The sequence below is a fragment of the Phasianus colchicus genome, chromosome Z (assembly GCF_987193195.1).
Source record: "Phasianus colchicus chromosome Z, bPhaCol1.hap1.1, whole genome shotgun sequence".
In the NCBI taxonomy this organism is placed as follows: domain Eukaryota; kingdom Metazoa; phylum Chordata; class Aves; order Galliformes; family Phasianidae; genus Phasianus; species Phasianus colchicus.
Window position 1 is genome coordinate 21,709,536 of NC_143476.1, and position 13,185 is coordinate 21,722,720.

General features: G+C 40.5%; 1 protein-coding gene across 1 annotated transcript in view; it reads left to right on the forward strand.

Annotated features, from left to right (window-relative positions):
- The window catches only part of SHB (SH2 domain containing adaptor protein B), a 74,870-nt gene that overhangs the window by 31,109 nt on the left and 30,576 nt on the right, over nt 1-13,185 (forward strand). Inside the window, exon 3 of the mRNA XM_031609033.2 lies at nt 11,281-11,496. Within this exon, the coding sequence (XP_031464893.1) occupies nt 11,281-11,496 (216 nt within the window). The remainder of the gene's footprint in view (nt 1-11,280; nt 11,497-13,185) is intronic.

Sequence of the window (13,185 nt, forward strand, 5' to 3'; positions counted from 1 at the left end):
TTTCTATGCCTTTTCTATGTCTTCCATTTCATGCAAGTCCTTGGATTGTCAGAGACAAAAATCCATGATGGTGGATACTACCGCAAGTGGAGGTTGTATTCTAAGTCAAACTATCTTTATCTTCAGAACTGAACAGCAAATATAGCCATTCCTTCACCGTGTACATTGATGACTTTTGCTGTATGCACATGTAGGACTGTGCTGGACACTGAGCTTACTGAATCTCCTATCCTAACACTGTTATATCTGATGTCTTCTACTTCCAACAGATGAGTTATCTTTATTATAAGTCCTTGGGTACTAATCAGAGATCTTAGATTGTACTGGTAGCTCAATTTAAATGACAGGACAAAGACTGCAGCTAGGATTGCCCTTCTCCTTGGAAGAGCAAACCAAGTGGGCAAAACTAAATAATTTGTGTGTCTGATCCACGTGTCTTGCAGTTTTCAAGACTGCAAATAATAACTGGTAAACAATCACTGTGGCTGTTCCTTGCAGTGAACAAGAAAAAAATAGACAGTTTAAGAGGATATGGCTGACTTGAATCATAGAATCATCGAATCACTGAGGTTGGAAAAGACCTAAAAGATCATCCAGTCCAACCGTTCACCTATTACCAATAGCTCCCACTAAACCATGTCCCTCAACACCACATCCAGTCTCTCCTTGAACACCCCCGGGGTCGGTGACTCCACCACCTCCCTGGGCAGTCTATTCCAGTGCCTGACCACCCTTTCTGAAAAGTAATACTTCCTAATATCCAGCTTGAATCTCCCCTGCCGTAGCTTGAAACCATTCCCTCTGGTCCTATCACTAACAACACGAGAGAAGAGGCCGACCCCCAGCTCACTACAACCTCCCTTCAGGTAGTTATAGAGAGCAATAAGGTCTCCCCTCAGCCTCCTCTCCTCCAGGCTGAACATTCCCAGCTCCTTCAGCCTTTCCTCATATGGCCTGTGCTCCAGACCCCTCGCCAGCTTTGTTGCCCTCCTCTGAACACGTTCCAGGGCCTCAATGCCTTTCTTGCAGTGAGGGGCCCAAAACTGGACACAGTACTTGAGGTGCGGCCTCACTAGTGCTGAGTACAGGATACTGAGTACTGATAGTGCTTGGTATTGCTGGAATCCCATTCAGAAGGGAAGATCTCTTGCATCAGATATCACTTCCAAAGCTTTTATGAAAAATTACTAACAAAGAGAAAATAAATTTAAATGGATGTTAGTCATCTGAGAAGCTTCAGGCTATGTGTTGGAGCTTTCAGTTTTGTTGTTTTTAAATTATAACAGGCAAAATTGTTCACAAGCTAGATATTTCATTTGAAAAAATGTTCAATTAATGTTTCAGTGTAGCTTTTGACTGCATAGCCACCTGTTTTACGAAGCTCCAGGAGTTTTTGAGCAGAAACCCTTCTCTCTGCACTGTGCTCTCAACAGGGAACGTTGCCAGGTGGCTAAAATAAAATGAGTGTACCTCAACTCTGAGAACTAACCTTGTCAGACTTTTGTTAAACGAAAGATGGCAACTGCTTCACCTAGGTGCATCTACTGCCTCCATCTGCCATGTGTTTTATTCTTGTGAACGACTTTGTCCTTACTCTGTATCACTGTATTCAGGTTTGCAAGGAGGTCCCCATCCACTTTCCAGTGTTCCCTGAATGAGATTAAGTTTAAAAAGAAGGTATCAGGGAAGAAGTTACATACTTTGTCATGATTTTAATGAATTTGCTTTTGCACATGTGTGGATGTCCAAGTGCAAAGTCCTGCACCTGGGTCTGAGCAATCCTAGGCACAAATACAGGCTGAGTGCAGAATGGAGAGCAGCCCTGTGGAGAAGGAGTTGGAGGTTTTAGTGTATGGATAGCTGGACATGAATCAGAAGTGTGCACTTGCATCTCAGAAGACCAAAGTATCCTGGGCTGCATTAACAGAAGGATGTCAGCAGGGAGAGGGAGGGAGTTCTCCCTTTGAGGCCTCATCTGGTGTACTGTACACAGGCCTGTGTCCCCCTGAACGGGAAAGACATGGAGCTGCTGGAGCGGGTCCAGAGGCAGCAAAGATGATGAGAGGGCTGGAGCATATTTCCTACAAAGAAATGCTGAGAGAACTGGGCCACCTGTTCAGCCTTCAGAAGAGAAGGCTCTGGGGATGCCTGAGAATATATCTAAAGGGTGCCAACGAGAAAGTCAGAGAAGGACTTTACAAAGTCCTGCAGTCATAAGTTGCCCAGAGAAGCTGTGGATCCCCCATCCCTGGAAGCATTCAAGGTCAGGTTGGATGTGGGGGCCCTAGGCAGCCTAATCTAGTGGGTGGCAACCCTGCCCTCAGCAAGAGGGTGGCACTGGATGATCCTTAAGGCTCCTTACAATCCAAACCATTATATGATCCGTGCAAAATCATTTGGAATGTGTAAACATGGATACATATTTATAGCTACTAAAAAAGCTCATTGCTCAGTCTCATTCCATGTTTTGAGTAAACTATCTGCTCATCAAAGTGTCTGATTATTTATGAGTTTCAAGAAAACATCTTAGTTTTATGAAAGCATTGAGCTGCATTTACATTATGAATGGATCCTCCTTCCACTCCCCATTTCTCTCAAGGTGATTTTCTGTCAGGGGTTGAGATTCTCTGCATGAAGAGAGAGGGCAGGAAGTTGTGAGCACTGGTTGTAGCCATGATTTATCAAGGCTGATCTAAATTCAGGAAAGGAAATTATAGCCATGTTTGCTGAAACCTTCTCTGTCCTGATGCTGGAGTGTATCAGTTTTTTTTAAATAGCCACTGCATTGGTATCAAAATGTCATTCAGTGAATTGATTCTGTTTGTGCAGATGATTGTTTTTTTTTGGGGGGGGGAATACTGTCATGTATTTAATGAGGCAATGAGAACCATTGTGCCAATGGGTGTACATGAAAATACCAGTGCTCTGTTCCCAAGAGGGCTTCCGTTGCCATTTGACATAGGAAATATATCCTCGTTTGCATGGTTTGGAAGTCTCTGAGTATGGAGTGGCAATATGAGTTTTGATTTAAGCAGTCTCTGTTTTGCTTTATTGCCATTTAAATTGTCCTATTTAGCTCATGGAACGTTGATCCTTGATTCCTGCAGTTCAGTGTTTCTGATCAGAAAAGGTCAATACATCCTACAAACACAAATGTAGTGCAATGATGCAGCAGTCTGTAGCAAAATCCAGAGCTGACTGTTGACCAAGCTACCACTAAATGAATCCTTTCTCTTCTTTAAGGTCTCTCAGAAAAGTGTAATGAATAACTGCCTAAGCAATGAAAAGATCTCTTGTACAGACAGTGTCTGCAGAAATTTTGAATTTTAAAATCTCAGTAATAATGTTAAATCACTGCTCATTTTATAGAAATTTTTATGTTTGGGAGGAGGACTTCATAGAATAAATTCCTGCCTTCAGAGAACTGAAGAAATTAAACTGCATCTGCCATAAAAGAAATATGACTCCAAAGGCAGTTTCACATCCTTTGGAAACATTACTACTGCTCTTCCAGTCCACCAGGATTTAGTCTTCCTATGTGTTTTGTCTTTTAATCTCTGTACTACCCTGTATACCCCCAAAAGAAGAACATGTCTTTTGTGCCATCTTTGGCAGGATATATTTCCCTATTTTATTTCAATGCATATCTTCTGTGGTAGATAGGAATCTGTTCTGCTGCTTGTTTATTGATACTTAATCATAAAGGGACTTCTCCCCTCCTCCCTTGCTCTCTCTGTTAGCAATTATGCTCTTTATTACAACTGTTGTAATGCAAAGTTGCTTTGTTTCCTGGAGTAATGAGTCATACCTGGAGTTCAGTAGGATATCCGTTACAGTGCAAGCTGTTTCAGGCCATTGCTTTTCACATCAGGAGGTTATGCCAAACTTTCAAACCAGGGCTGGACAGTAAAGGTCTGTTGTTCATTCCTGGAAAGTGGCTCACTTCTGAGTCATTTGGCTTGTGTTTGGAAGGGAAAAGGAGGAAAGAGGTTGCAATATCCTGCAGTGCTTTCTGGAATAGTGAGAGTTGGGATGCATCTGCTGCAGTCTCAAGCAAAACTATCCTTGCTGTATTGGGATGTTGTTGATGCTCTCTTCTGTCCAGTACCTGGAGGCATCTGGATGGATGTGGAAGCACAGCAGAAAGCAGTTTGAATTCCAGTGTTCTGAGGTGAAATTTGAGCAGAGGTCAATTTTAGCTTCTGTTGTGTATAGACTCTCTGCTGACATGATGAGAACTCTACAGACTGAGTTCTGAAGTGTTTTCAGGTGATCTTACTGAGATAGGTGTGAAAATAAACATTTACAGTGAGGCTTGAGAAAAGTAAGCAGCTGCCTGGCCTGTTTAGGGAGAAGGGAATATTCAGTGATAGCAAACCTTCTCGTGGCAAGGTGATCATTGTATTAGCAGCTGACACCTCTGGGAGACTGGCAAGTTGTTAATTGATCTGTTACCTGGTGTGAACATATTCCCAATACAAACAGCTCTGTAACCTCCAGTGGCGTTACACACCACATCAGTGGCTCTCCATTGGAAAACTCAAGAGCAGTGCATGCAGAGAGCAGGAGCTTAGGCCAATTCAGTCAGAACTGTTCCCTAATGAAGGAAAAGAGAGAGACTTCACATCAGGCATGGCTTTCTTATGTACAGATCTGGCCCTGATGTGACCTTTCTCTGCCAGAGACAGTCATGCTTTCAGGATAATGTCAGGTTAAATGCATCAGGTATTCATCCATACCCTTCATGTGAGCCTGAGCCTTCCCAAGTTTCTTTCTGCTCCCACTGATAACTTCAGGTTTTTAGTGGCAGGTGAGAATACAAGTGGCTATTGTACACATACAGGCTTGTTCTTGAGTTATGTACTCAGGTACTTTTTTTTCTTTTTTTAAGCATGATGGTCTTCTACTTATTCCATGCTTGTTGATAAAAACAGTGCACTGCACCAAGTCCTCCAAACACCTAACCTAAGTTGCTACTGTGGAGCACTTGAGTATAAAAAGTTCCAATATGCATTTTAAAATCTGTGCTTCTCTTTGACTATCCTAGCTGAAGAAAGGTTAGCCTTTTCCCCAGCTACTATAATGTTCCCTTGCTTTGTAGGTCACTGTACTTCTACACTGAAAGAACAAGATAAACAGGGGACTCTCAGTATTTTTCACTTGTTTTAATTAAACTTTCAGACTATTTTGGTGAATAAATATTTGGTTTTTTTTCTATGTGCCTTGAAGACTGGATGTCAGAAAGATCTGTAATTTCCAGATACAACTGTTCTGGAATACAATGCTAAGATCCCTGCCACTGGAGTTATCTAGCAGATTTAAGTGATACAAATGTATTAAGCATCACAGCAGTATTCACTGTAGATTGGTTGTGGTTTATGTTATGTAGCTGGTGGCAAGTTGTATTCTTGATGTGCATGAGCAGGAAGCCAAATCTAGGTCACTAAGATTGAAGCTATTTAAATGCTGACATTTGGGAAGAGTGGAGCAACTATCCAGAAGAGATTCTGAGTTCACTTATATGGAGAGAGAAACTTTTAAATATCTTTTATATAAACAGCACTGTTCTGTACAGTCCTGCTCCAGCACAGTGTTAGATTTTTAATTATATGTATTATGTAAATGAACATAATATACTGCTGTGTTTAGTTCAGATGGCTGTGTATCTGATGAAAGTTGCATGCATTCACAAATGACTTGAAAAAATCATTGTGCTTTCATTCAACTGACAGCTATTGATTGCAGTAGTGCTTTAGAAATAGTACAAGGCTCTATCCACCAGTCTGATCTACATCGAATTCTACTGTTGAAAGGGGATGGGTGTAACTACAAGTGCTGTGCAGACTCCCAGCGACAGCATTCTGTCTTTGTCCTGCTCCTAGGTTTGTCAAGTACAAAGGATGTTGATAGTCTTCTACTCTGGTTTAAAATTCATTTTCTGTGCTACCTGTTAGAAGCTGGCACTGATCATCAATGTCATTTCCAGCATGTTATTTGCACACCAGGGTAGCACTTCAGTTTTAGAGAAAGCAGCTGAAAAGCCATTAGGACTATTATTTTAAATGCTGCATCAGTCCTGACATTGTTAGCTGAAGTGGAAATGTAGTTATGGCTGATATGTGTAGATTTGTACGCTTTGGAGTCTGACATACTAATGAGTCAAAACAGCCTTATTTTACCGCATTTGGTCAGTCCACAAGTTAATGTGTCTGTATCTAATTACACTATCTCTTTCTTAAAAAGGAATGCAAGGGTTACTTTTTGTTATCAGAATGATAAGGAAACTCATACATCTGTATTATCACAGATGCTGTGAAGTCCTTGCATATAAGAAATTGAAAATACTCTCTTGTGGAACTGTCAGGTTAAAAAAATAGGGAGATTCATCTGATTTACTGCACTGCCTCTTGCAGGCTAGAACTAAGTTGAGCCAGTATGAGGATTTTGGCCAAAGCCAAGTGTGTGCCAGTGCCACTTCTATCCTTTATTAAATAGCCCTAATAGACTGCAGGAAAATTATTACATCTGACTGAGCAGGAGCCTCCCTTTTGGCATATTGGATGTGGCTAAGCAAGATGTTTCTACTTCAGTGTAGTAATATCATGTTTTTCTGCCATTCCATTTTAGCCTGACCAACAGCATTCAGCTCACTGCCTTTTGCCGTACAAGAAAGCAAAAAATTTTTCTCAGGTGCTTAATTTCATTTTTCTTTACACAATTGTTGTGGAAGGTCTCCAGTGCTTTGTCTTTACTCCAAATAAGTGTTACAAAGGAATGGGAGGGGTGAAACGGTATATCAGGTTGCTTTGAGTTTATTACTGCCTAGTGACACAGGCATACTTCATTTGGGAAAATAATTCTTTTGTTGTCAGAAATTTTTATTTTAAGAATGCAACAACATTCTTTCAACGCTTATTAGTGGACACTTCAGTTTGAGATGCAAGAAATATCCAGTGGTTTCTGTATACTGTAGGAGGATCTGCACTTTAGTTGCATCCCCTTGGGCAAGGAACTTTGATTCTCTCCTACTGGATTCTGTAAGTAAGTAGTACTGCGTTCAGAATTCACTTTTGTTTTCTGCATAGGTGTTTTCTTGATGGCATATCCCAATTCTCTCCAAATTCACCTCAGGAATACAGCACATCAATGAGTAACGCTGTTGATTTATTTAAGATTATGAAAAGGTTTGCAATGGCTGCTGGAAAGGTTACCATGAGGCTGTCTTTGTATCCGGTGGAGCACAAGGTCTACTCTGTTTGTGCATTTTTGCTGAATTTGCTCACCAGCTAGGAAGAAGAATGTCAAATTCAGTCATGCATCACAGAATCTTGTGCTACCAGATGTCTCTGTTTCTGTATTTTACTGGTCAGGTTCTCTGGTTTACAAAAGACTCCAGTCTCCTGAGGCCTAATCTGTTACATCTGCTAATTTGAGAGAGTAAGAGTTACCAGGATGTCTTCCAGTCTGCTACCAAAATTAGCTCTTTCAAACCTTCAGTTGTTTTTCTTCTACTGACTAATAAAGAACACAATTCTATAGAAATGTACTTTTCTGTATCAGCAGTAATAGTTCAAATTATTAGTATATCGGAATTCAAGATACTAAAGTGTGAACTGAGAACAGCCTGTACAAATCTGCACTGTATTTTTCAATGTACTTTTTGTTGCCCTTGCTACTTGACCTTTTAAAGGTCCAAAGCCAGTGCTCTAACATAGTTTTGGACTCTCTGGTCACTCCTGTGACTACTTTAGTACTTAAAGCTGTCATTGATAGAGATTATGTTAATTGTTGAATAATCAACTCTGCGCCGAGCTATCATTGTCTAATACTGCTTATTTGTATCATCAACTTCGCTGCCTGCTACTGAAAGGAACAATTTTTTTTATTTAACTTTCATTACTTAGAATTACTTCATGTATACTTCCAGTATATTATGTAAAAGATAGACTTTCAGACAAGTTTATAGGAAGCTGTGAAAAGCGTGTGTCTGTACATACACATATACATATTCTCCTTCCATTTCTTTTCTCTCCTTCGTCTTTCCTAGGGAAAATTTTCTGCTTTAGGATCAGAAATGGATGTTTTTTTCATTGTGGTTTCTGACCACAAGACATGAAAGGCCTTCTATTAGGAAATTATCTTTTCTGTGCAGACTGATGCTGTAATTCTGTGAGTAAACGAAAAATGTTGATCGTGGGCTCATGATCTTATGTGTAGCAGCTATCGGTGTAGATGTCTTTGGCACTTAAAATGAATATAAATTATATGATTTGGTGGAATTCTGGCTTCTGTTCACAGTGATGCAAACTTCCTGGGATAGTAGTGGATGGCTTCACAGTACTGGAAGACAGACAGGCATGTAACATTAGTGACTTAGAAGCAATACTATGTTTGTCATTGATCCACAGGAATTCAGGAGAGCGTCAGACGTGTTCTTTCTAATGCAGCATACCTTTTTTTAGTGTAGCATTTTAGAAAGATAATTGAAACAAGAACTGTGTTCTACTTCAGGCAGGTTGAAAGCACGTTTCTTTTTAAACAGTGTACCCTTTTGAATACCCTTTTTTAGATTTTCCCTGTTTTGGACTGTGTTAATGTGGTTTTCGTTTGTAACTAGGAATTATCCTGACCTGTCTTGTTTGTATTTACATCATTGGCTGTAGATTTCAACAGATTTAGTATATTTATAATACACATAGTTTAGCTGTGTATTTGTTTTTTAAGCAAAAAGGGTGTTGTCCTCTTACAGACATTTCACGGTATTTTTTAAATGTCTGGAACAATTATTCTATCAGTGTTACTGACTGATGAATTGATGAAGTGAGGAGGACTGATCTATGTCTTTGTATCATTTATTAAGAAAAAAAAAAAATCTCTCCTCTTCCCTGATTCATTTTTTTTCTGGTCAAGCAGAGTCAGTAGAAAGGTTGCCTGTAATTATGCCTAGAATTACACTAGTCAGGTCTCTAGTATCTCTATAGCCTCTCTAGGCCACCTGTTGCATGTTTGACAATAAAAAATAAGAAATTTTCTTCTGTGTAGATGAAATTTAATGTATTTTAATTTATGCTTTCTGCCTCTTGCCTTGTCACAACACTTTGCCAAGAAGAGTTTTGCTCTGTCTTCACTCTGTGTCTTCAGGTATTTATGTACCTGAAGACCCTTTCTAAGAGGTCTTTTCTAACCTTTCCAGGCTGAACAGCCTCAGCTCTCACAACGTTTTTTTATTGGAGACATGCTCCAGTCCCATCATCATCTTTGTGGCCCTATGCTGGATACTCTGCAGTTTGTCTGCTCTTCTTCACCAGATGGCCCACAGCTGGACATAGCTCTCCAGCTATGACCTCAATAGCACTTAGTAGAGAGAAGATATCACCACCTTGTGACTACTAGCAGTACTTTAGGTAATGCAACTAAGAACATACAGCCACTGCTGATCCTCATCTGCCAAACTACTCATCTTACTGTGAAAGGCTGTCAGTCTGTTCAAGTAGTTTTCCTTTTGTAAATCTATGCTGGGTACTCACAGTCATCGTTCACATGTCTGGAAATGGCTTCAAATATTAGTTGCTCTGACACCTTTCCTAGAACTGAGGTGGGACTGCTTGGTCTACCACATCTTCCTTCTTGAGGACTGGAGTTGCCATTTGCTTTCTTACAGTTTCCTTCTTCAGTATCTCAAGGTTACCACAGTCACTCAATCAACAATAGAGACTGGTCTCACCAGCACTTGTAGGAATCTATGGGAGGTGATGCTATAAACTACATGTTCAGGTTTTTTTAATGTTTATGCTCTGATACTGATTTTTCTCTACCAGGATGTTGCCTTGTTCCATCCTTTCCCTCTATTCTTAGAGGTCTGAGATTCCTGGGTCTGGGGTCTTACCAGTAATGACTGAGGAGAGGGAGGAATTTAATGTCTCTGTCTCTTCTTTATCTTGTTTATCTAGGGCACCTGTCACATTTAGCTAGCTGTGACCCATTTATCCTAGCTTTCCCATTGCTGCTGATTTACTTTCTTGACTTCACAAGAGTAAAATCCAAGTGACCTTTGGCATTTCTAACTTCATTCTGGTACGGTCAGACTCTGTCTCTATATTCCTCCTGGGTCACCTGACCCTGCTTCCACCTCTTGTACACTTCACAAGTGTCTTGACTTGCTCATATAAAATTCACTTTAATGGTTAAATGTAATGACACTCCTGAAGACTTGTATTAAAGACATGCATTTTCTAGATAAAACACATATTCAAGAGGGAATTAATTTTGTTGCCAGAGCATGAAAACCTTATTTTATGTTGTTTTTATGCAGGGTTGATAGGTCTGCTGAAAGGCCCCCAATAGTAGACAGAGTGACTGGCTTTGTAATCTCCCAGGAACAGATAAACCACAATCACAGTGCACTGTTGTTTTCTATGAAGCTTGTCATGCTTATTTTTTAACAAAGTCCATGTAAACTTAAAGGAATACACATTGTTTGAGGCAGTTTCCCTAGCGGTCAGTAACGGGTCCTGATCTTCATCAGTGTTCCATCTGAACATGAGGAAAAACTTCTTTACTGGAAGGGTCGCAGAGCACTGGAAGAAGTTGCCCGAAGAGCTGTGGAGCCTTCTTTTCTGGTGATATTCAAAACCCACCTGGATGCTTTCCTGTGTGACCTACTTCAGGGAACCTGCCTCAGCAGATGGTTGAACTTGGTGATCTCCAGAGGTCCCTTCCAGCCACTATGTTTCTGTCAATTTTGTTCCATAATACAACGTAAACTAAGATCTGTTTATCACTGCTTCCATCACATCTTCTTACTGCAGTATCAGTTCATTTTTTTGCTGATATTCTGCATTCCCTAGAGAATTTTTTATCAGCACATTTAATTACACTATGGAATTCATTTTGGTTGGTCTTTGTATCTGAATTATCTCCTCTTAAAGACTTAACCACATACACAAATTTCAGTGTTATTAAGGATTTACATTCGGTTGCTTGTAAATGTACCTTGCACAGACTGACAGGTACTGTGTTTCCTGTAATCTGGTTCTACACAAGCTGGGGTGTGTTGGAGGCATAAGACTTTCTGTACTATGATCGTTAGCTAGAGCAAGCTTTTGCTTCCAGAGAGTTAACCAAACGCAGAGGTGGAATTTAGAAGTCTTGTAGCAGCTTGCAATCTGTGTAATTAAGTAGAAATTAAGGAGTATGTGGAAGCTGAATGCTCTAAAATTAATAGTGATGATAAGGCATTGTGGGTAATGACACTGATGCAATTTTCCTTCTTGACAACAGAGTTCCAGAAGCAGGAAGGCATGAAGACCCATCAGAAAAACATGCAGCTTTATGACACACCCTATGAACCAGAAGGTAGTGGTGTGGAATCCGATTCTGAAAGTTTGGTGAGTCAACGTTTACGAGAAAGCAAATTGCCACAGGATGATGACAGGCCTGCAGATGAGTATGATCAGCCGTGGGAGTGGAATAAAGTCACCATCCCAGCTCTGGCAGGTAGGATTCTTAAATTCTGGCCAGGAAATTCCCTCTTACAGTATTTGTTTTTCCCTTTGGGAGAATTAGAATATTTTTGTTCTTTTGGGGTCAGAGGGAGGGGAGAAATCTCTGAAAAGCAAATACGCATAGATTTGCGTATTTGCTTCAGAAATGTGCAACATTGCACTTTTCTGTTCGGTGCTTCAGCTATTGTGAACTATCTCAGCACTTAGTTAATGTTAATAAACATCTTATTTCTCCCACCTCTCAATCTCACCCCTATTTTAATGAATGTCATGCAGATAGTATTTATTGTTAGGTGGATCTACAATGAGAGAATGGCTTTGCAAGGTCTTTAAATTGTGGGCCAATTCTTAAAGGGGCAGGACAAAAAGCCATATAATGTGCCTGCAATTACATGCTTCTCCTCACCAGTGTTTTTTGATAGCTGGCATTTTCAATCTAATCATTCATCATTTCTGTGGATTTGTAGAACTTGTTTTCAGATTAATCCTTCTGAATTGCAGAAACTTCTCAGTCATAGAGATTGTGTAGAAAATGACTTGCTCTCTCTGCTAATGTCTATGCTTGTTGTTGGTTGTGTTCTCCTTTCTCCCTTCTCTTGCTTTGAAGAAATAGCTGAAGGGGCTTCATTCACTGGTGTGATTGATAAAGGCCAAGAACTTGGTAGAATTTCTATGCTTGCAGTAAGAAGGAAGAGCAGTAGATGTCATCTGCCTTAGATCTAGCCTTCAACACATTGTACTGTGGCATTCCTGTTACCTAGTTCGAATGCTATAGCCTAGATCGGTATACAACAAGATGAGTGGAAATAATTCCAGTCCATTGACTACCAAAGGGTAGTGCTAAGTGACTGATACTCTTCCTGGATTCTGCATCGATGTGATTTTACAGAGGACCGATTCTGGAACCCTCCTTGTTTGATGTCTTTATCAATAATGTAGTCGAGGGGAGGAAATGCACATCATCAGTTTGGAATTGCATCAGATGAGAAGGGTACAAAGCTGTCATTCAGAGGGAATAGAATGGGCTGGAGAAATGGACTGACAATGAGCTTGTGAAATCCAATCAGAACAAACTTAAAAATCTGCACATGGAGCAGACTAACCCCCTTCAGTGATACAAAGTAAGAACTGGCTGGCTTCCCAGTTTACAGCTTTACTGGAAATGGGCTGGGAATCCTGGGGAAAGTGAGGTAAACGTGGCTAACAGTGCTCCCCTAGTCATGATGAAGAAAAGCAGCATCTTCACTTGTGTGAACAGGAGTTTAGCCAGTAGCCCTTCAGTTGACATTTCTTGGACAATACATAGAATGTTAAAATAACAGAATCATAACATTGCTCAGGTTGTGAAAGACCTTAAAGATCATCAAGTCCAACCTCAACCTAACCATACTACTCTAACAGCTCTCTGCTAAATCATGTCCCTGAGCACCATATCCAAGTGGTTTTTAACACATCCACGGATGGTGATTCAACCACCTCCCTGAGGAGCCCATTCCAGTGGTGAACAACCCTTTCTGTAAAGAAGTGTTTCCTGATATCCAACCTAAACCTCCTCTGGCACAACTTGAGGCCACTTCCCCTTGTCCTGTCACCTGTCACCAGTGAGAGGAGACTAACCCCACTCTCACTGTAAGCACCTTCCAGGTATTTGAAGAGAGCAATAAGGTCTCCCCTCAGCTGC